Source organism: Lepus europaeus, chromosome 4, assembly GCF_033115175.1.
Source record: "Lepus europaeus isolate LE1 chromosome 4, mLepTim1.pri, whole genome shotgun sequence".
Taxonomy (NCBI): domain Eukaryota; kingdom Metazoa; phylum Chordata; class Mammalia; order Lagomorpha; family Leporidae; genus Lepus; species Lepus europaeus.
The window spans coordinates 130,607,370-130,630,701 of NC_084830.1; the positions used below are offsets into that span (position 1 = coordinate 130,607,370).

The 23,332-nt window shown below is 51.4% G+C and overlaps 1 protein-coding gene and 1 pseudogene across 1 annotated transcript in view; both read right to left on the reverse strand.

Annotated features, from left to right (window-relative positions):
• PPARGC1B (PPARG coactivator 1 beta) overlaps nt 1-955 on the reverse strand; it is a 113,779-nt gene extending 112,824 nt beyond the window's left edge. Inside the window, exon 1 of the mRNA XM_062188861.1 lies at nt 877-955. Within this exon, the coding sequence (XP_062044845.1) occupies nt 877-954 (78 nt within the window). The 5' untranslated portion in view covers nt 955. The remainder of the gene's footprint in view (nt 1-876) is intronic.
• Nucleotides 956-9,158: 8,203 nt separating this feature from the next.
• The window catches only part of LOC133758774 (translationally-controlled tumor protein-like), a 37,101-nt pseudogene continuing 22,927 nt past the window's right edge, over nt 9,159-23,332 (reverse strand).

A 23,332-nucleotide genomic window follows, 5' to 3' on the forward strand; every position in this document is an offset into this window, starting at 1 on the left:
CCCCCCGTCCCCGGCTCCCAGCCGCCCGCGTCCTCGCCCTCCCCCCCGGCACACCAGAGCACCATCTCCTGTCACGCGCGTGTCGCCGGTGGGGCTCTCGGGCTCGGCCAGAGCCCGGGACGCCGCCTCGCCTTCCCTTCCCCCTGCGTCGTGGAGCGCGCGCCGGGGCCGCGCGCCGCGGGGGGACCCAGGCGCCCCCTGACATCCCTCACGCCCCCACCCCGCCCGGCCTTGCCCCGGGGGGCTCCGCGGGAGAGCGAAACCAGGAAGGCGCTGGCTGTCTCCGCCTGCAGGTCCACGTGCCCGCAGACCCCTATGCCCTTAGCCCGCAACTGGCAGGAAACTCCGCGCTGCGGGCGCCAGTGGGGAGCTGCGGGGGGCCAGCAGCCGCACTCGGGGGGGGCAGGGGCCGGAGGACCGGGCGACTCCGGGGACCGGGGCAGGCGCCCGTGCCGGGGCCCCAAGTCCACGTGAAAGTACGCCAGCAAGTGCCGGGCGCTGAGGGCGCGCCTCCAGCACCCGGCGCCAGCCAGAGGGTCCCCCATACCTTGGCGCGGCTCCACCTCCCCAAGGAAGCGGGGTACCCCCTGCCCGACTCGCGGGGACGCGGACTCCAGCCGGCTTAGGCGAGACCCTCGCCGGCGGACGTAGTGGCCCCCGGCGCCCCCGGCTCGCGCCAGGGCCGGGGGGATACCTCCGGCTCCTCCGCGCCCCTGTACCGGAGCGCATCGCAGGGCGCGTGGAAGGGGGGCTCTGCAGCCTGGCACCCCAATCTCGCCAGCGCGCCCACCGCTGCGTCCCAGCCTCCGCGGCTGCGGCTGCAGCCCCCGCGGCTCAGCACCGGGTCCCTGGGCCTGCGGCCGCGGCCGGCCGTACCTGCGTGTCGGCGAGATAGTTGAGGAAGAAGGAGGAGAGCTCCTCGTCCAGCAGCGCGCCGCAGTCGTTCCCCGCCATCTTCCAGCCGCGGCTGCAGCGTGCGGCGGAATCAGCGCCGAGCCGGCCCGGGGGAGGGAGCGGGCGGGCGAGGGAGGAGGGAGGAGGCAGCGAGGCCGGCGGGAGGCGGAGGGCGGAGGGCGGAGCTCGGGCCCGGGGCTGCCGCAGGGCCGCTGGCTGCGGGGGCGGGGCCGCGCGGCGCCCGCGCCGGCCGGGGGTCGCACCCCGACTTGGCTGCGCGGAGCCGGACGCCGAGACCCGCTCCCGCAGCCTCCCGCGGGGAGGAGAGAGCCCGCAGCCGGGCGGCGGTGCCCCAGCCGAGCAGCCCGATGCCTGCGCAGCAATGCGGGCAGCCCCCCGCTCTTGCCACGGCGCATCACGTTGCGTTAGCGCTGGGCGGGCCCTGCGAGGCGACCTGCTGCCGCACAGCTGGGGAAACTGAGGCTCGGGAGGCGGCGCGGGGCGGAGGGGTGGAGGGGGGGCGAGAACCACGTCTGAACCGCTGTGCACTTCAATAGCAGAAAGAGAAAGCCCAGGAGGCTGGAATGTCTCAGACTGCCAGCCCAGAGAGGGAGGAAGAAATGCCTTAGGGCACAGGCAGAGAAATCATGGAAGGCTCCTTAGAGGAGGTGGCATTTTAATTTTTTCTTGGAAGAATACATTGATCCCTGTTCTGTAAGACCTGGCTCGATCGCGCTTGCCATCTCTCTCTCTCTCTCTCTCATTCCCTCCTAACAGCCCCCCCCCCCCAAAAAAAAGCACCTCTGGTGACTTCCCTGGCCAGGGTCCACATGCCTTGAAGCAGCAGAGCTCCTGCTGCCAATCCCACGGGCCTTCTCAGCCGCTGTGACAAGGGCCCTCTCCACCCAGCAGCCATTCACCCCCCCTCAGACCTCTGCTCCTGAGCCTGCCACCTAGGGCTTCCTTAGCTCTGCCTCCTCTCTGTTTCTCTCCCTGCGGAGACTCTAAGGGACTTCAGTCTGCTTCCGCATTCAGGTCTGTGGGTCCTGCACACAGTAGGCGCTTCATGAGGAATGTGCGAGCTGACAAAGCTGCAGGACCTTGATCCTCACCAGCATCACCACCCACGTCGTACAGATCCAGACGCCGCCAAGGGCACACTCGTGGCCAGGAGAACCCGGGCCCCTTGACGTCAACCTTGAACCCTCATCCTCCTGCCCCGCTGTTTACCAGGCAGGAGATGAGGGCATGGCCTGGACCAAGGCATGGAGGCGGGAAGATTTGGGCCGGTTTTGTTGGGCACGCCCGCCAGGTCCGTCCTCCCACCGTGCACTTACCAGGGCACCCCACCCCGCACACCCAGCCAGAGGAGGAAACACACAGCCCCCAGCGCACCTGCTCAGACTTGAACGTCAGGGCAGGAGCTTCTTCGGGCTGGAGTCTGAGGTTCCCAGAACCGCAACGCATGATTTCACTCCCTGGGCTTACAGCCTGCAGGCTTTTAAAGAACAATGTGTCTCTACCGGGAGCCTTTGCCTAGCCTTGGAGCTCTCCTTGGGAGTCTAGAGGCTGGGGGTTCTGGTCTGGTCCCTGCCATGTCTGGTTCTCCTGGTGGGCAATTCAGCAAGTTAGGAGCATGGGCCCCGGAGTCGCATGGCCTGGTTTGGTCTCAGGCCAGCAAGTCGTTTGGTCTCAGGCCCCGCGGCTTCTTCATCTACACCGGGACCATAATTGCTCACCCGTGGAGATGGGAGGAGGACTGTGGAGATAGGTGAAGTGCTTGGCCTGGTGCCTGACCTCCTGGGGGAGATGCTAAGCTCTCTGGCCCTCTGTAAAAATGAGGATAAAATACTCGTATGGGGGGGTACTTCAAAAGGTTTGGGGGGAACAGGATTAAAAGTATGTAATTATTTTGATGCAAAAAAAATTTTGGTGCCAAAAAAGTTTTCTCAGAATAAATGGAAAACGTGAATTATGGAGGAAAAAAACTATGGATAGATTTCAAAATTTTTTTGCACTAAAATAAACCTATCTTTTTAAAAAAAAAAGATTTATTATTCTATTTATTTGAAAGGCAGAGTTACAGAGAGAGAAAGAGAGAGATCATCTATCCCCTGGTTCACTCCTCAAATGTCTACAATGGCCAGGCGGAAGCCCGGAGCCCGGAGCTTCTTCCAGGCCTCCCTGTGGGTGCAGGGGCCCTAGAACTTGGGACATCTGCTGTTTTCCCCAGGCGCATTCGCAGGGAGCTGGATGGGAAGTGGAGCTGCCATAGGGGATGCCGCCGGGGCAGGCCAAGGTTTGACATACTGTGCAACAGCACCAGCCCCTAAACCCGCCCTCTTAATTATGTTCTCCCCTGAGCTTTTTGGCGTACCCTTGAATACGTACAACCTCTGAAGGCATTACCAGGTGCTCCTCGCCTGCCTTCTACTACTTACAGATTGTTGGTTTACCTTAGACTCGAGCGCATTTAGGTTTGGATCCTGGTGCAAATTAGCCATGCGCTCTTGGTCATTCACTTAACCTCTATGAACGTCAGTTTCTTCATCTGTAAAATGGGGGCTGGCACTGTGGCATGGTAGGTTAAGCCTTCACCTGTGGTGCCAGCATCCTATATGGGCACTGGTTCGAGTCCTGGCTGCTCCACTTATGATACAGCTCCCTGCTGGTGGCCTGAGAAAGCAGCAGAAGATGATCCAAGTGATTGGGGCCCTGCACCCATGTGGGAGACTGGGAAGAAACTCCTGGCTCCCAGCTCTGAATCAGCCCAGCTGCAGCCATTGCAGCCATTTGGGGAGTGAACCAGTGCATGGAAGGCCTCTCTGTCTCTCCATCTCTCTCTCTGTAACTCTGCCTTGCAAATAAAATAAATAAATCTTAAAGGGGTGGGGGGCAGTAGCAAAGGTGCTGCTCTGAATAGGAGTCTTGTAAAGATTGAAAGCAGGATGCATGTGAGGTTGGTTGCTTGGTCCTGCAGTTGGCATACAGGAAGTGCCCATCGCCATCATCATTGTCACCCACACCACCACCAACAACACTCGGGCCTTGTCCTCCCCCAAGGCCCACGAGCACCAGAGTGGGAGTCCCCTGGGATGGTTTCTAGAGGAGTCTCTCCTGGACACAGCCTGACGCCTGGCTAGCTTTGTGCCTTGGTAGTCCAGAAGTCAACCACGCAGGGCCCCCGAGGTCAGCCATCTCTGGCCATGACCTTGCAGATCTGCGGTACCATTAGGTGTCTCACCTATAAAGGCCTCAACAGCGCTTGCCCAAAGCCTTCTCTGTTTTTAAAAATTCTGGTGTTGATGGAAAAGCCACAAATGGCCCAGCCTCAGAGACCTCCTTTTCTAAAGTGTCTTCTCCCAGGAATTCCATCATCACAGGCCCCCTGTCATCACACGCCCCCCCCCCCAATCTCCGCTCATCCCCCACTCCAAGGAGGAATCTGACTTTCTTCATTGCGATTCAAAGCCCTCAGGGAACCCAAAGCCCTCAGCGCTCTTGTGCCATCTCTCTCCAGGCTATGTTCTTGTCTGTAAAAAGCAAAGGCCAGGCTAGACGACCTTGTACAGAATCCTCCGTGCCAGGCGTCGAGGCTGGGCTCGGGCTCAGCCAGAACTTAGCAGCTCGTCTGTACCGAGTGTGCCAGATCCCTGGGCTTGCCTCAGCTCTAATCCCTTCAACAGCGCTCAGGAGGGTGAATCATGATGTCCATTTTATGCCTGGGGAGGGTAAAGCTTAAAAGGGGTTAAAGTGATTAGCCTCAGACCAAGCGCTTAGAGACACAGCTGAGATTTGAACCCAGATCTGTACATGGTCCAAGCCACAGCCCTCGAAAGGCAAGGAGGGAAACCTCCTACCAGCTGCACACCCAGGGGAGGCTGGGACAGCAGCGCAGTCTCAGCTTATGACTGCCAAGTGAAGGTGGTAAGGATGCCACGCCTGGAAATCATGCAGCTGCACTCCTGGCTTCTCTGCCCCGTGCGCCCCCGTGTGTGTGTGTGACATTTATGCGTCATTATGTCATTGCTTTTAACTTTCATTTATTGCAAAAAATCTATCTTCCATCCACTGGTTCATTCCCCAAATGCCTACAACAGCTCAGGCTGGGCCAGGATGAAGCCAACAGCCAGGAACTCCATCCAGGTATCTCACATGGGTGGCCACAACACACTGATTTGAGCCATCACCACCGCCTCCCAGGGTCTGCGTTAGCAGGAAGCTGGAGTCAGGAGTGGAGCTGGGGATCACAGCCAGGCACTCAGATGTGGAAAGCCAGCCTCCCAACCACCAGGCTGAACACCTGCCCTTCTTTCTCTTTGTATTGGCCCCACCTGCCCAGGGTAGTGAAAGTGAGCCGTGTGCAGGCCCAGTGCAAAGCCCAGAGCTCCCCGGGCTCTAGTGAAATGGCGCAGCCAAATGAACCTACCACCTGGGCCTTGGGAACTTCAGCCACTGCCGACAGATGCTCAGAAGGAAACACATCGGCATGTTTTCCTTTCTGGTAACAGGGAAAGCTTTATTCAGACGCTACAGCTGTGGTCCCAAGCTCTGGAGGGTGCGACACCTACGCCCCGACCCTGCCACTGAAGACTCCAATTCGGCAGGTCTGGGAGGTAGGGGGAGTAGACCAGAGACTTCCCATCAGCCAGCACTGTTTAATGAGCACCTATGATGTGCCAGCCTCTGCCCCAGGTGCCACTCTGCCCATGCTCTGTCCAACAACACAACCCCTTGAGTGAGGCAAGAGCGGGGACACAGATCTTGAAAATGGCCCATGTGTTTTGCCAGCCAGCATGGCTCTGTGAGTCTGTGACCCAGGCGAGGGAGCCAGACACTGGGGCATTTCAGCTTCCATCCTGGGGTAGGGGCTTGGCCACGAGGAGCCAAAAGGGAGCCTGCTTTGTACGGTTGTTCTGAAAGCCACTTCCATCTTGCAGTGAATGACAGAACCTTAGGCCCCGGGCAGGCCAGGGTCTTACAGCCCCTCAGCCTCAGTGGTAGGGCCAGGCCTAGAAGCCAGTGCTCCGGGTTAAGTACATGGTGCCCAGGCGGCTGCCCATTGGATGAGCTCCTGCCCAGGCCTGAGCCTTTGGAAGCACAGCACCCAGAGGTGAAGGTCTCAAAGTTGGGGATGGGAGCCTTGGACATTGGGAAGCCCACCTTAAACAAGGCATTTTGTGTGTTAGACAATGCCCTTTCCTTCCTGTGGGGTTAATCAATACATCTTGGGTGGCGGGGGTGGGGTGGGGTACAGTCGGTGCCTCCCGTCTCCCAGCAGCTGGCAAGTCAGCTGTTACTGTCCCCCAGCTGTGCAAGGCTCTCTCCACTCGCCCTCCCCAGTCCCATCAGTGGCTGCACAGAGTAACCGGGGTGGGTAGGGATGAGATGGAAACGTACTTTCCCCATCCTGCCAGAGAGCAGAGGATCCTAGACAGGGCCCTCCTGATGCCCATTTAATAGGTGAAGAAGCAAAACGCTCCCACATCTGGGGCCAGCAGTGTGGGGTAGCAGGTTAAGTTGCTGCTCGTGTCATGGGCAACCCATATCAGAGTGCTAATTCAAGGTCTGGCTGCTCTGTTGCCTGCCCGCTTCCTGCTATTGTACCTGGGAAGGCAGCAAAAGATGGCCCAAATTCCTGGGTACCTGTCACTCATGTGGCAGACCTACATGGAGTTCTGAGGTCCTGGCTTTAGCCGGGCCCAGCCCCAGCCATTGCAGCCATTTGGGGAATGAACCAGCAGATGGAAGATATTCTCTCTCTCTCTCTCTCTCTTTCTCTCTCTCTCTCTCTCTCTCTCCCTGACACTCTTTTAAATAAACAAACAAATAACTCTTTTAAAAAAATTCTCCCACATCTGAAACTTTCTGAGTGCTGACATGGTACTACAGACGGAAAAATCCCACACCAGGAAACTCTGTTCTGTGAGCAGAATTACTAAAATGCTGTCTGAAATTCCCTTGCGGCTATGTATGTAAGGTGTCTATGAAACATAAATGAATTTCGTGTTTAGACTTGAGTCCCATCTCCAAGATATCTCACTAGGTGTGTGCAAATATTCCAAAAACTGAAAAAAAAAAATCTGAAACCCTTCTGGTCTCAAGCATTTTGGAAAAGGGGTTCTCAACCTGTGTATAGTGGTATCATAATAGCAACATTAAAGAGACAGGTAAAGGGTGGCGTAGTCTGTATCTAGTTTATACTAAACTAAATTTATTACATCTACTTTATACTAAACTAACTTTATTGTACCTATCAAAGAAGGCGAGCAGATGGTAGTATTACCCGAGTCCTCTGCACTGCCTGGCTTTGGGATCTTGGGAAAACCACTCCTTGGCAAAGATCATTCCATTGGTCCTGCATGACCCAGCATTTCCTGTGGAGCCAGTTCATGTTCCCCAGGACTTTGAACTTGACATTCACAGTCCTAAGCTGCCAGTAATGCTCCTTTGGGGAACTAACCCTAAGGAGCGGATGTGAAAGATGGCAAAAGCTCCACATACAACATTTGCAGAATCTCCAGACACCGTGCTACAGGTGCACACCTGCTGCGGGGATGTGCTCTTTGCCCTCACATCACTCACGGCCTCGCTGACCACAAGGTGCAGGGCAGAGAAGTCACCATAAAGTTGGTGTCAGAAGTTCTTCCATGGAGAAAGTTGGGGCTTACGGACTGGAAGGTTGGTGGACCAGCTAGGAGCTAGAAGAGGTGGGATCCTCAGCCAAGACTATGGAAGAAAGAGGAGGCGTTTGAAGGACTGGCTGGGTAAAACCATACTTTCTAGTGGGATTCAACAGGTTTGCACAGTAGGTTAGAAGTGATAGGTTAAGAAGTTAGAAGTGACAGATTAAGCAGATAAAGGCTCCGCATGAGATCCTGGCATCCCATATCAGAGCACTACTTTGAGTCATGGCTGCTCCACTTCCAATCCAGCTCCTGGCTGATCTGCCTGAGAAGGTGGCAGAAGATGACCCAAATACCTGGGCCCCTGCCACCCACGTGAGAGACCCAGATGGAGCGCCAGGCTCCTGGCTTTGGCCTGGCCCATCTTTAGCTGTTGTGGCTATTTAGAGAGTGAACTAGCAGATGGAAGATTTCTTTGGGAGTGGTGCTGGACTTGAACCTAGGCACCCAATATGGAATGCAGGTGCCCTAAACTATATCTTAACTGCTAGGCCAAAATCCTACCTCCATAATGGAGCTTTTTCTTATTTTTTTTTTTTTAAGATTTATTTATTTATTGACAGGCGTATTTACAGAGAGAGGGAGAGAGAGAGAGGGAGAGAGAGAAAGAGAGAAAGCTTGCATCTGCTGGTTTACTTCCCAAATGACAACAATGGCCAAGGCTAGACCAGGCTGAAGCCAGGAGCTTCATCTGAGTCTCCCATGTGGGTGGCAGGGGACCCAAGCTCTTGGCCAATCTTCTGCTGCTTTCCCAGGTGCATTAGCAGGGAGCTGGATTGGAGGTGGTACAGCTGGGACTCAAACCAGCACTCCAGTGGGATGCCGGCGTCACAGTGGCAGCTTAACCCACTGTGCCACAATGCCAGCTCCTCCATAATGGTTTTTGAATAAGGATCTCTGCATTTTTATTTTGCACTGTAGCCTGTCCTGGGGGCTGAGAGTACATCATACAGAAGAAAGCTCCAACTGCACCTGTAATATTTCATTGTTATCTTAAAAATATTTTAAAACACCTGTATTTGCTAAATCTGTGTAGTGTGTTGTTCCTTGTACTTTTCTGTATGACTGAAATATTTTACAATATAGAAACAATGTACAGTCATGTAAATAAGTTTATTTACTTGATAAAATATTCTGCAGAAGGTAGAAACCTGTATGAAAACATAGACAGGAAAACATTCATAACAGTAAGTGAAAAAGATCATAAAATGTGTATAAGAGTATTACACATGCATAAATGCACACATAAAGTATATATGCTAGTGACATTAAGAAATGTGAACAAATGAAACATGATAAGAAATCATTTCTTGCAGTATTTCCACTTGTGCTGCTACAATTTTGCTTTGCAATAAATAAGATAAAATGTAGCTTGCTATCTTCCTTTTAAACAAAAACCAACTTCTCTGATAAACTATGTTGCAAGGCACTTACTGTTATTTAAGTATCAGATAGGCATTGAAACTGGGCCATTTTGAAGACCCGAGAGGCAGTGAGGAGGGTGGAACCCGAGGAAGCCCCTACTAAAGTGAATTCTGGCCCTGGCTGGCACTGAACTCGCAGCTGGACCAATCTCTTCTACACTGCGATGCTCAGACTCCCACTCTGCACAGCAAGGGGCTTGAACTGCATCAGCAGCAGGCGGGTGGCTCCCTGGGCCTCTGCCTTGGCTGCACCATGCTCTGATTCCCTCTCCCACTCGCGAGAGGAGTCATCTGGGCCACGCATCTGACAGCAGAGGCGGGTGGATGGAGGAGGCTGAGAGGAGAATCCAGGTCAGTAGGCCACCCCGGCGGTGTCATACGTGAGGAGGAATCTCCCCGGCTGCCTGCAGAATCCCAGGGGAAGGGCACGGTCCCGCGCATCACAAGCAAGCAGGACGTGTGGACACATGGAGCGTCAGGGGCGCCGCCTGGCAGGCGTGGCAGCACGGCCCAGCCCTGCTCTCCTGAGCTTCCCTAAAACTGACAGGCACCTTGGGAAAAAACAATTGAAAAGCAACTATTCCGCCTTCTGTCAGAGTTGTTTGATTATTTCCCTTTTTAATTATAGGTTATTTAGATGACACAAGTGGGACGTAAGTATTTAGTCTTTAGACGGTGCGGTGCTCACTCCCTCGCCAGCAATGCCCTCGGTTAACGTATCATCAGTGGCCTTCCAGGAGTTTTTCTTTGATTTACACTCATTTGTGTTTATAAAGAAACTCAAAGCTTTGTTTGGGAGACTTTGTTTTATAAAAACAAAATTTTACTGTAATTACTGTTTTTATAAGTGTTTTCTTTCTTTTAAGATTTATTCATTACTTATTTGAAAGGCAGAGTTACAAAGAGAGAGGGAAAAACAGAGGCAAAGAGATCTTCCATTTACAGGTTCGCTCCCCAAGTGGCCGCAGTGTCCAGGACTGGGCCAGGCCGAAGCCAGAAGACTTGAACTTCATCCGGGTCTCCCATGGGGTGGCAGGGGCCCAAGCACTTGGGCCATCTTTCGCTGCTTTACCAGGTGCATTAGCGGAGTTGGAGCAGAAGTGGAGCAGCTGAGACTCCAACCACGGCTCACATGGGTTGCTGGCGTCACAGGTGGCAGCTTAACCCACTGCACCACAACACCAGGCCCCTATAACTGACATTTTGTGATTTCCTTCTTAGTGTGTGTTGGAGGTCTTTGCATATCGATGCATACGGTTTACCTTGCTCCTTTAAACTGCTGCATGGCTTTCCCCCGTGTGAGTGTGCATATGCTTGATTTGCAGCTACAGACCCATCATGATCCTGGATTTACATTCTCCAGGCGAATACACTATAGAGTGAGTATACAAGGCTGAGGATAGTTTGTTGCAAAAACAATGACAACGGATGAGTTCCTTTATTCATTCAACCAACAAAAGCCTATGGAAGGCCGACATTGAGCCCTTGCCTTTTCATACACAATCAGGTCTGATCTGCATGTACGAGCTCAGGGAAGAATATTGATCATGCTGCTACACTCTTTGAAATTCATGTCATTCCTCCATGAGCAACCGCCCACTCTGCGCCAGGCACCATGCACATCGCAGTGGGGTGGCTTGGGTGAGTAACACATCAAAGGAAGGGTTGTCCTCAGGAAGATGGGGGTGTTCCTTTCTCAGCTCTGTTTCACCAGGGTTGGCGACACCTGCTGCTGCACATCCTGCTGACGGCAGGGTCATGTGCTCCAGGCCTAAACCCACTCCTGGAAGCAAGGCCCGCACAGGGAACTCTCATTGGCCCAGCAAAAGTCCTGGATGCACTATGATTGCACCCAATTGGCTCAAATGCCCATCACGTAGCCAATCTCTGCTCTAATTGGCCAGAATTAGCCTGTTGACCCACCTCAAATCCAGGAGTCAAGCGGTTTCAGGTCAATCGCCCGACACTAACGTTTCATTTTTTTTAATTTATTTATTTGAGAGGTAGAGTTACAGACAGAGAGAGACACAGAGAGAAAGGTCTTCCTTCCGTTGGTTCACCCCCAAAATGGCCGCTAAGGCCAGCATGCCAATCTGAAGCCAGGAGCCAGGTGCCTTCCCCTGGTCTCCCATGCGGGTGCAGGGCCCAAGCACTTGGGCCATCCTCCACTGCCTTCCCAGGCCACAGCAGAGAGTTGGACTGGAAGAGGAGCAACCGGGACTAGAACCTGGCACCCATATGGGATGCTGGTGCTGCAGGTGGAGGACTAACCAAGTGAGCCACGGCGCCGGGCCACAAAGTTTCTTAATAAGGGATCATCAGGGCCAATGCCGCAGCTCACTTGACTAATCCTCGGCCTGCAGGCACCAGCACCCCGAGTTCTAGTCCTGGTTGCTCCTCTTCCAGTCCAGCTCTCTGCTGTGGCCCGGGAAGGCAGTGGAGGATGGCCCAAGTGCTTGGGCCCTGCACCTGCATGGGAGACCAGAAGGAAGCACCTGGCTCCTGGCTTCAGATCAGCACAGCGCACCAGCCATGGCAGCCATTTGGGGGGTGAACCAACGGAAGGAAGACCTTTCTCTCTGTCTCTCTCTTTCACTGTCTAACTCTGCCTGTCAAAAAAAATAAATAAATAAGGGATCATCATTCATTTGAATGGTGAAAAACAAATCTCTTTGCACTGATCTCTAACTGAAATCCAGCATTTCCTTCTGCTATAAATGTAGCCAATAAATCCCAGTAGTGTTAACTGTACCTACACCTATGTCACCAGTGGAAATCAGGGATATTTCACATCATATCACAATTGTTCCAGATCTCAAAACATCATTTATGTTCATCACTACTTTGAAATTATGTAGCTATTAAGCCAACTAAATCTTGTTATTTAATATGTTAATAAAGAAGTATGTATACTAGTGTACCACAAATTTGGTTTTTTAAATAATTTTAGAACTATAAGGGACTTTAAAAAGCTTATAGAAAATAGAATTAAAAGATAAGCTTATTGTGGCCAGCAGTGTGGTACAGTAGGCTAAGCCTCTGCCTGTGGCACTGGTATCCCGTATGGGCACCAGTTCGTGTCTCAGCTGCTCCTCTTCTGATCCAGCTCTCTGCTATGGCCTGGGAAAGCAGTGGAAGATGGCACAAGTCCTTAGGCCCCTGCATCCACGTGGAAAACCCGGAAGAAGCTCCTGGCTCCTGGCTTTGGATGGGCCCAGCTTAGGTTGTTGCAGCCATCCATCTAAGGAGTGAACCAGTGGATGGAAGACCTCTCTCTCTCTCTCTCTCTCTCTGTAACTCTAAATCTCAAATTAAAAAAAAAAAACAAAACACAAAACTTAAAAAAAGATAAGATTATTTTGGTGCAAAATTTTTGAATCCATACACAATCTTTTCAAAATATCCATTTTCCATGAACTTCCTGAAGACTCTACATATATGTCCGTAGATTTGGCTTCCTCCAGCCCACATGCAGGAAGTCGTGTGGAAACGCGTCAGTCTGAGGGAGGATCTATGGGCTTCTGTAGGCTGCCAGAGGGGGCCATGGCATAGAAGACTCGGAGAGAACGTGGGAAGGGGGTCTCCTCCAAGAAAAGCAGGTGCCTATGGCAGAGGGAGCAGGAACACCACACTGGCAGAGACAGAAGGTACTCACTCCATAGGGGTGTCGAGACAGGTCGGGTGAGGCCGCAGGAGATGGAACGCTTGGTCTTCATTTTACAAGAAACAGCCAGGTCTCGAGAGGAGCAAAGGTCACTTAGCCAGCGGCAATATGAGACCACATCAGACTGTAGCCCTGAGCATTCTCCAGCTCCTTGAGCGTGAGTGCAGAGGCTGTGCTGAGACCCCACACTCACGAAGCTCCACAGCAGTGTACGTGACAGCAGGAAGAGCCCACATTAGAACAGTCAGTTATCTAAGCCCCCACCTTAAGTCCCTGAAAAAAAGCAAGCAGAAATGAACAACCCAGAAACTAGAAAAACCATAGAGAAAAATCAAAATGGCCAATGCTGGTCCTTTGGAAAGATCAACAAAATCAGCAAAAGTTTAGACTGACCAAGAGAAAAAGAGAGAGGACTCCCATCACCAAAACGAGAACTGAGAGGGGCCGTCATGACCAGGGGCCGTCGTGATGGCCTCGCAGAAATGAGAAGGGTCATGAGGGGATACTGGCAACCGCTGCAGGGCAACAAACGAAGAATGGATGAATTCCCCAATCAGACACAGACTCCTGGAACAGATCCCGAGTAGACCTAAAGGAAGCCAAGAGGTTCAGTTAGTAGTCAAAAAAGACCGGCAAAGCAAAGTCCAGATCCCGAAGGCCTCACAGGTGGGCTCCCTCAAGCCATCAAGAAGGAGTGACTCCAGTTCTCCCCAAGCTCTTCCAAACACAGGACATGAGAGAACGCCCCTCGGACCACCCCTATGCATATAGATGCGAAAAACAGCGCCCAGGAGGACCTAGCCTCAGAGTTAAATATAATAGGAAGGTACGTATAAAAATGCCTCGGGTTCCCAAAAGATTTCCATCATTAAAAGGAATAAAAGATAATGGAGGAAAATTAAATTTAAGCACGAAGTATAGTGGGACCATTTTGGAAAAATATATGGAGCCCATTCATAAGGTATTGTATTTTTGGTTCCATACAGCAGGACTTCTACTACTTCTCTGCCCTACCTCCCCAGTCTTTTTGGAATTATTCTGAGGCTCATTAAAGATAAAGGACATGAGATTATTTCAAAGCCTTCTAATAGGATAATTGCTGCTGGGGCTCTTCATGAACATGACCTTACTCGTGAGCTCCATTCTGTGCCCTGCGTCGAGCTGTCCGCGGCCTCGTGGCCTGATGCTCGCTGCTCCCCTGACCTTGAGGCTCTTCCCTCCGCTCCCCTCCTGGCTCTCTGTCACCCTCATCCCTTAGCTCAGAGCCCTCTGACTGCCTGATGACTACAGTTTCCATCTCCAGAATGACCTGGCTTGTTTACTTGTAAGTCACACGAGGCAGGAGAGCAGGGACCCTGTGAGTACCCAGTGTCCTTCCGAGCCTAAGACAGTTCCTGCCACAGGGAAGGGGGCTGTGAAATGAAGACGGAGCCGCACCTCTGTGCAAGAGGGAGCCAGGCCCTTGGCAGAGGTGAGGAGGCTGAGGGTCGGGGGGGAGACAAGGCTCCTTATCTGTGGCAGGGCAGGGGCATCATAGTGATCCTATCACTTACTGTCCATAACGGGAAACTTCTGTCCTGGACAAATACTGCACTCAACAGGGTCTGGGGCCACAGGGGAAAACTCAGGTCAGCAAATGAAGATGCAGAGTTGCACAGTGGGAGGACTGCGGCAGATCTAAGCCATGCTCTTTCTGCTCCGTCCCAAGTCCTACGAGAAGTCCTGTTGAGCAGGTTGCACGGGGCAACATCATTCTACGTGGCTCCAGGGCAGCTGAACGTCGCGACTCTGCTGACTTCATTTTTCACCCAGAAGTTGAAGGAGCTGCTCCTTAGCGGGGGTCAAGGCTTCCTCCCTCCAAGGAGTTGCAACAATGGAATGCAAAAAATCAAACCTGGACCGCCTTGTGAAGAGAAAGGCAGAGGCGAAAAAAGACTGAAGTCATATGCAGAAAAGCTCATGAGGTCACTTTGCTATTTGTCTCAGCATAGAGCGCAAAAAGGGGCCTGCCCTCTGACCAGGTCTCCCTGCTCTCCGGGATGTGCCCTCAAAACGAGTGAAAGGAAGAGAAAAAGCCAGCAAGCCAAAAACCCTTTCTCGAGGTAGGAAGGGGAGGGGGCCGAGCAGGAAGCCCGGAGCCAGGCAGGCTTGTGCTGGAAGCCCTGCTAGTGGCCACCAGCTACACTCAGCCCCTGCCTGCTGCTCCTCTGGGCAGGGAGGCGCAGGTCTAGCCCTCTCTCCTTGGTCCTGGACTGACCTTGCGGCTTGCCAATTCTGGAGCTAGTTCCTTTTTTCTTTTCTTTTTTATAGATTTATTTATTAATTTATTTGAAAAGCAGAGTTACACAGAGAGAAGAGAGATCTTCCATCCACTGGTTAACTTCCCAAATGGCCACAATGGCCAGGGCTGAGCCAGGCACCAAGTCAGAAGCCAGGAATTCCATCCAGGTCTCCCACGTGGATGGCAGGCATCTGAGTACTTGGGCCATCTTCCACTGCCTCCCTGGGTGCATTTGCAGGACTTGGATTGGAAATGGAACAGCTAGGACTTGAACCAGCACCCATATGGGATGCTGGCCTCACAGGTGGTAGCTTAACCCACTGCACCACAAGGACAGTGGGGCTGGTTCTTCAGACACCTGGGAGCTTTTTTGCTCTCCAGGAACCCACCCATGGAAAGCTAATCGGCTGGACAGAGAATGTGGAGAGCAACCCCAGAAGGAGAGAAACCCAGCCAGCCCCCTACTACGTCAGCCTCCCCAGCTGAGACACCAGGCAGAGTGAAGCCATCCTGGACTCTCCAGGCCCGGGGAAGCTGCCCTAGTCAGTGGCAGGTGGTGCAGAGATGAGCCGACCCCACCAGGTATTCCCCGAAGTGCAGAGTCGTGAACAAATAAATGGTCCCATAGTAGCATTGAGCCACTCTGTTTTGGAAAATTGTGCTACACAGCACACTCATGAGCTCTGGCAAGTTCTTAAAAGAACCTGAGCCTCAGTTCCATCATCTGTAAATGGATCATTTTAGGAGTTACCTTACAGGATCGCTCATAGGCTACCCAGGAAACATGAAGTGGTTTTTGTGGAATATGTAAGACCTGCCATGATAACATGAGAGGATTTCCTGCATGGCTGGAACATGTGCCCCAAAAGTCCATGTGTTAGAAACTTAATCTCCACACTCATATGTTAATGATATTAACATATCATTAGGGCCTTTGGAAGGTAATTAGCATTAGGTGAGTCAAGATGGTGGCTTTTAGTGGCTTAGGAGGAAGGGAAGGAGAGACCTGAGCTAGCACACATGTCAGTCTCGACACGTGACGCCTCCCAGCAGGTTGTGCTGCAGCCAGAAGGCCCTCACCAGGTGCCGAGCAGGTGCTGGTGCCGATGCTCTTGAACTTCCCACTCTTTAAAAGGACTATGGGCCAAATAAGTTATTCTTTATAAATTCCCCAGGCTCAGACATAGCAACAGAAACCAGACTAAGACATGGATTGAGTTTCCTTGTTACAGGCTGGATTCCATTGGATAGAATTATTTAGAACCAATAGAAATCACAAGCATAAAGTTATGTTATGTTCACTTAATATTAAATAATTTAAAGTAAAAATTAATAATTTTTTAAAAAAATTTAAGATTTATTATATTTATTTGGAAGGCAGAGTTAGAGATAGAGAAAGAGAGATATTCCATCCAGTGGTTCACTCTCCAAATGGCTGTAATGACTGGCGATGGGCCAGGTCAGAGCCAGAAGCCTGGGACTCCATCCTGATCTCCCACATGGGTGCAGGGGCCCAAGTATTTGGGCCATCTGCTGCTGCTTTCCTGGGTGCACTAACTGGGAGCTCGATCAGAAGTAGAGCAGCTCAGACTCATTCATATGGGATGTCAGCATGGTAGGTGGTGGTTTAATCTGCTGTGCCACAATGCCAGCTCTGTGAAATGTTTTTTAAAACAGCGACACAGAGACATAGCAGGTTAAGCTGCTGTCTACAATGCTAGCATCCCATATGAATGCAAGTTGGAGTTCTAGCTGCCTCGTTTCCAACCCATCCCCCTGCTAGTGTGCATCTGGGAAGGCAGCAGAAGATGGCCCAAGCACTGGGGCTCCTGCACCCGCATGGGAGACCTGGATGGAGTTCCTGGCTCCTGGCTTCAGGACTGGCCCAGCTCTGGCTGTTGCAGCCATTTAGGGAGTGAACCAGCAGATGGAAGATCTCTTCCTCTCTCTCTTTCTCTGTAACTATGCCTTAGAAATAAGTAAATAAATCTTCAAAAACAAAAGTGACAGAGCACTATCATGATTCCAATAAGGCAAAAAAAAAAAAAATCTCTGAATGTGGAAAAATTAAAGTGTCAGATTATTTGAGTGGGATAGGCTTTATATAAAAGTTTACCCTTGGCCGGTGCCATGGCTCAATAAGCTAATCCTCCGCCTTGCGGCGCCGGCACACCGGGTTCAAGTCCCGGTCGGAGCACCAATCCTGTCCCGGTTGCCCCTCTTCCAGGCCAGCTCTCTGCTGTGGCCAGGGAGTGCAGTCTCCCTTGTTGGTGGCAGAGACTCAAGTACTTGGGCCATTACCTGCTACCTCCAAGGTCTGCATTGGCGGGAAGCTGGCATTGAGAGCAGAGAAGAGGGCCGGTACTGCGGCTCAATAGGCTAATCCTCTGCCTGCGGCGCCGGCACACCAGGTTCTAGTCCCGGTCAGGGCACTGGATTCTGTCCCGGTTGCCCCTCTTCCAGGCCAGCTCTCTGCTGTGGCCCGGGAGTGCAGTGGAGGATGGCCCAAGTGCTTGGGCCCTGCACCCCATGGGAGACCAGGAGAAGCACCTGGCTCCTGCCATCGGATCAGCGCGGTGCGCCGGCCGCAGCGCACCTACCGCGGCGGCCATTGGAGGGTGAACCAACGGCAAAAAGGAAGACCTTTCTCTCTGTCTCTCTCTCTCACTGTCCACTCTGCCTGTCAAAAAATTAAAAAAAAAAATTTACCCTTAGGATTTCCTTTAATTAAAAAAATGCTTACTTATTTCCATTTTATATGAAAGGCACAGAGAAACAAAGATTTTCATCCTCTGGTCCCCTCCACAAATGCTCACAATAGGCCGGCACTGTGGCTTAACAGGCTAATCCTCCGCCTTGCGGTGCCGGCACACCGGGTTCTAGTCCCGGTTGGGGCGCCGGATTCTATCCCGGTTGCCCCTCTTCCAGGCCAGCTCTCTGCTATGGCCCGGGAAGGCAGTGGAGGATGGCCCAAGTGCTTGGGCCCTGCACCCGCATGGGAGACCAGGAGAAGCACCTGGCTCCTGGCTTCGGATCAGCGAGATGCGCCGGCCGCAGCGGCCATTGGAGGGTGAACCAACGGCAAAAAGGAAGACCTTTCTCTCTGTCTCTCTCTCTCTATCCACTCTGCCTGTCAAAAATAAATAAATAAATAAAAATTTAAAAAAAAAAAAAAATGCTCACAATAGCCAGGGCTGGGCCAGGCTGAAATTAGGAGCCTGGGTCTCCCACGTGGGTGCCAGGGATCCAAGGAGTTGAACCATGAACTGCAGTCTCCCAGGTGTGCCATTAGCAGGACAACAGAAAGCTGGGACTCAAACCTAGGTGTGGGCATCCCCAGTAGTGCTGTAACCGCTACACCAAATGCCCATCCTGTTACCAGTGTCTTAGTAACAAATCATTTTTAATGCGATGTCCAGGTGGGGATAAAGTTTTGGAAAAAAAAAAAAAGTGGTGAGAGGAAAACCATGCATTTGAATTTAAGTATTAGTGAAAATGTCCTTCCCCCGAAATTTCCTATAATTTGATCTTCATAAAAAAATAATTGTAGTGCAATTAGTACACTGAAATTTGTCATTGTAGAATTTGTCCAGTGCTATTATGGCCCAGCAGGGAGCTAAGTGTTTTCCTTTTTTTTTTTTTTCCATTTATTCAATAAATAGGGAAATCCAGAGCTCATGAGGCGAGTTTTCCAAGCATTTGCTCTCCGCTGCCTCCCAGCAACTCCATGGTGTCACTGCTGTTATTCCCATTTCACAGATAAAGAAACTAAGGCTGGAGAGGTTAAGCTAACCTGCCAAGTCATTCAGTCTGGGAGCAGCCGAGCTGAGACTAGAACCCAGGTCTCCCAAGTCTCTCTTCCATCCCCCTCACTTCTTGCAAATGGCGGGGCAGCTACTCCAAATGTTTGTTAGCAGGCAGTGAGCAGCATCAGCAGCGAGGCAGGAGGCCTGCCCTTCGACTCTGATGCACTGTGCGGCCATTCCCACTGGGCCTTGGGGAAAGCCTCACAGATGAAGTGAGGGATGTGATTAGAATTCTGCAAAGTTATCCAAACCACAATCCCTTGGGACTTAATTTGCACTGACTCTAGCTAGTGCTTTAGTCCTAAAATTATACTAAAAATGTGCCAGTGGTACCCAGAAACTGTTCAAAGCAACATTTGGACTTCAGGTCTCAAGATTGAGCTCCAAAGCCGGTTTCTACTTTCCAGCGCCATTGGGCCAGTTTTCTAACTCTCTGACTTGTTTTCAAGGACAGGAGCAACCTGCCCTCTCCTGGACCCCACTGGACCCGTGTGAGAGACCCAGTGCTTGGACCCCATCTGGACCCCATCGGATAACCGGTGTGAGAGCACCCAGTGCTTAACCAGGAGATACAGCCTAAATAGAAAACACGAGAATCAACGTAAAAATTTGTAACATTTGCAATTAGCATAAATCTGTTTTGATGTTTTCTCACCACTTAGCAATTCTTTGATAGATTTGTTCCAATTATTTATGTATTCTATTTGAGGGACGGAGAGGCAGACACACAGAGACTGAGAGAAAGAACTCCATTCTGCTGATGATTCCCCACATAACTGGGAGCCCAGAACTCAATCCAAGTCTCCCACGTAGGGGGCAGGACCCAGCCATCACCTGCTGCCTCCCACAGTGTGCATTAGCAGGAGGCTGCAACCTGGAGTAAAGCCAGGACTCAAATTCAGGGATTCTGATGTGAGGTTCCAGCATCCCAACCAGTGTCTTAACTGCTGTGCCAAATGTCCATCTGGAGCCATACTTTTTTTTGCAAGTTGCAAGAGAAAAGGATGCAAAGTTGCTTCCCTCACTGCTAGACCCTTGAGGCAGGGGGCATGTCTGTCTGGTTCAAGCCAGTCCAGTGCCTGGGCTACAGAAGGTGCTCCCTCTCAGGGTAATGAATGAATTGCGTCTCTGTGATGCCACAGTCCACAGCCAGGATGGACAATCCCTTGGATGCCCGCCATGCCCCACCACCCACCACCCAGGCTAGGCAGAGTGAGTGACTGTACTCACTGTTTCCTTGTAGCTTGAGCTCACCTTTGTGGATGCACTAATACCTTAGGAGAGAACATTTTCTCTTTAAAGTATCCATTTCCCGCCATGAGAATGAGAACTGATCAAGGCCAAGACTGGATCTTAACCATCTTAGGTACATCAGATTTGGTAGTAAATGACACATTATAGGTAATCAAGAAATATTTGTTGGGGTAGGGGTTGTGGTGCAGTGGTTTAACGTCCTGCTTGGGAGTGGTGGTTCTAGTCTCAGCTGCTCTGCTTCCAATCCAGCTCCCTGCTAACACACCTGAGAAACAGAAGATAATGGCCCAAGTGCTTAAGCCCCTACCACCCACGTGGCAGACCTGGAGGGAGTTCCTGGCTCTTGGCTTTGGCATGGTCTAAACCTGGCTGTTGCAAGCATTTGGGGAGTAAACCAGTGGATGTGCACGCTCTTTCTGTCTGTCTCTCTCTGTGTCCCACTCCCCGCCTTTTAAAAAAAAAATGAAAGAATTTGATAAAATAAAATTATGCCTATCTTATATAAACATCAAATAAACACATGGGAAAGATGTCTATATCACTGGCCATCAAGGAATTATACCTGAGTGGCTAGTGCTGTGGCGCAGCAGGTTAAAGCTCCAGCTCCAGCGACAGCATCCCATATGGTTGCCAGTTCCAGTCTCTTCTGATCCAGCTCCCTGTTAATACACCTGGGAAAGCAGTGGAAGATAGCCCAAGTGCTTGGCCCCCTGCACCCATGTGGGAGACCCACAAGCAGCACCTGCCTCCTGGCTTCGATCGGCGCATCTCTGGCCGTTGCAGCCATTTGGGGAGTGAACCGGCAGATGGAAGACCTCCCTTTCTGTCTCTACCCCTCTCTGTAACTCTGTCTTTCAAATAAATAAAATAAATCTTTTAAAAAAGAAGGAATTATACATGAAAATCACAGCATGGTTAGTACCAGCACACATTCCCTGTGGTGACTTAACTTTTGAAACTAACAATGCTGAATAGGACGTTACGGAGTAACTGAAACTCTTGACATAGCAAAGTAAATATAATCTCACACAATATTGGCAGGCACAGCCACCTTAGCAAATAGTTATGGTCATTTCTAATAAAATTAAATATGCATTTAACTTCATATGAGCCAGAGATACCATCCTAGGTATGTATCCAAGACAAGTGGGAAAAAAAAGAAGTTCACACAAGGATGTATATATGAATTTTCATAGTGGCTCTGTCAACAACAGCCCAAATACCCTTCAACAATAAACAAACAAACTGTGGTATGTTCAGACATGGAATACTATTCAGCCACGTAAAGGAACAGACTACGGACACTCACAACAGCACACAGGAGTCTCAACTACATTTTATTAAGTGAAAAATGCCAGACTCAAAAGACTATGTAGTATGGTTCCACCTGAACAGGATTTTAGAAAAAGTAAAATTTTAGTGACCAAAAGCAGATACCAGGAGTGCGGAGAATGGATTGACTACAAAGGAGCATAAACAACCTTTTGGCCATGACAGAAATATTCTCAAACTGTGTTTAGTGATAGCGACATGACTGTGCCTGCTTGTCAAACTCACTGAAAGTCACATTTAAAGGTGTGCATTTTATTTCATGTAAGTTAGACTACAAGTTGGCTACAAGCCCAGAGCCATGGCCTTTAGAATATTTACAGCAACTGAATTTAGGCTTCAAACCAGTGTTGTGCAGAGTAGAGAAAACAGTGTCCAGAGCCAAGAGCCACCCACTCCTCACTCACTGAACACCACCCATGGGCTTGATGCTGCACAACAGTGCTGAGCTCCGGCTGATTTCAGTGGGGCCACTCTGCAATCACACCTGGAAGAAGCTGACCAAATATAAATCCGGAACCGGTACCACGCTGGGGCATGCTGGCGGCAAGTGTCAAGGGAGGTGACCAGTGGGGCTGGAAGGCATCAGGGAGACCACCCACCTCCCTGCATCTCCAGGGCTGCAGCCCGGTGCAGCCTGCCCCTCTCACCGGGACCGTTGGAGCAGCCTCCTCCCTGTGGCCCTCAGGCCACTCTAGCTCCCTTGGCTCCATTCTTTGCACTGCAGCTGGAGGTTTCAGCAACCACCTGAAATCCAGATCTGGCCTCAGGACTCCCTGCCTAAAACTTCTTCCAGCGGCCAGCATTGTGACACAGCGCGGGTTAAGCTACGTCCTGTGATGCAGGCATCCCCTATCAGAGTGCCAGTTCCAGTCCTGGCTCTCTGCTTCCCATCCAGCTTCCTGCTGATGGGCCTGGGAAAGCGGCCAAGGACGACCCAAGTGCTTGGGGCCTTACACCCACAGGGGAGACCTGGATGGAATTCCTGGCTCCTGGTTTCAGCCTGGCCCAGACCCAGCTGGTGTAGCCATTTGGAGAGTGAACTAGCAGATGGAAGATCTCTGTCTCTCCCTCTGTCTCTGTTACTGTGCCTTTCAAATAAGTAAAACAAATCCTTAAAAAAGTAAAAGTTCTTCCATGATGTCTCATTGCTCCAAATTAAAGTCCAAGTTCTCAATGGCACTCACAGGACCCTTTGTGACATAACCCTGGGTTGAAAGATCCAATAGGGAGATAGTGTGGTCTCTCTGTGGGCCAGCATGGAGACAACAAACAGGAGAGCATGGACTGGAGAGATGGTAGGAGACAAAGCCACCTGCTCCGACCCTGGCTCTACAACCCAGGCTTTAGTTTCCATGAGGACTCATCTGATGGTGATTGAGAGGCCTTGGAGTTCCAAGGCTGTGAATTTGTGCTTCTTGGTCTGTTTCCAGGCTGCTCCTCTGTCTCTGTCTCTCTGGATGTCTCTATCACTCAACAGACACCTTTAAGAAAAGTGTTATCAGCAGGTATGAGTCACAGATCATAACCGGCTCAGTCTGCAGGAGGCTTCCCAGGCCAAGCTGCTGACACGATTCTCCACCCAGAGCAGTCCGAGGGTCACGTTACTGACCTGAAGTGCAAGGAAAACCTGGTGAGTGTCCTTTGAAACAGAAGAGGGAATGCACTCACAGCCGCGGACACGCTCAGGGTGACGACTGTTCTCTGCAATCCCTCGCACACGGGAGTGAGTGACCGAGAGGAGCAATGGTCTGGCCTTTCAGATCTTTCAGAGGCTGTGGGCCGGAGGCGCTCAGAAGGCTGCCGGGCAAGTGGCAAGGTCACCAGACTGGCTGTAAATCAGGGGGCCACTCAGTCTTGCCTTGACATTGACAATGCTGCTTGACCTCTAACTTGATTTCTTTATCAAGCAAACACAGTAAGGACGGCTCAAGCTCATCCAGCATGTCCCTTATTTTCGAAAACAGGCAGTAGAAGTTGATTAAAGATGAGTA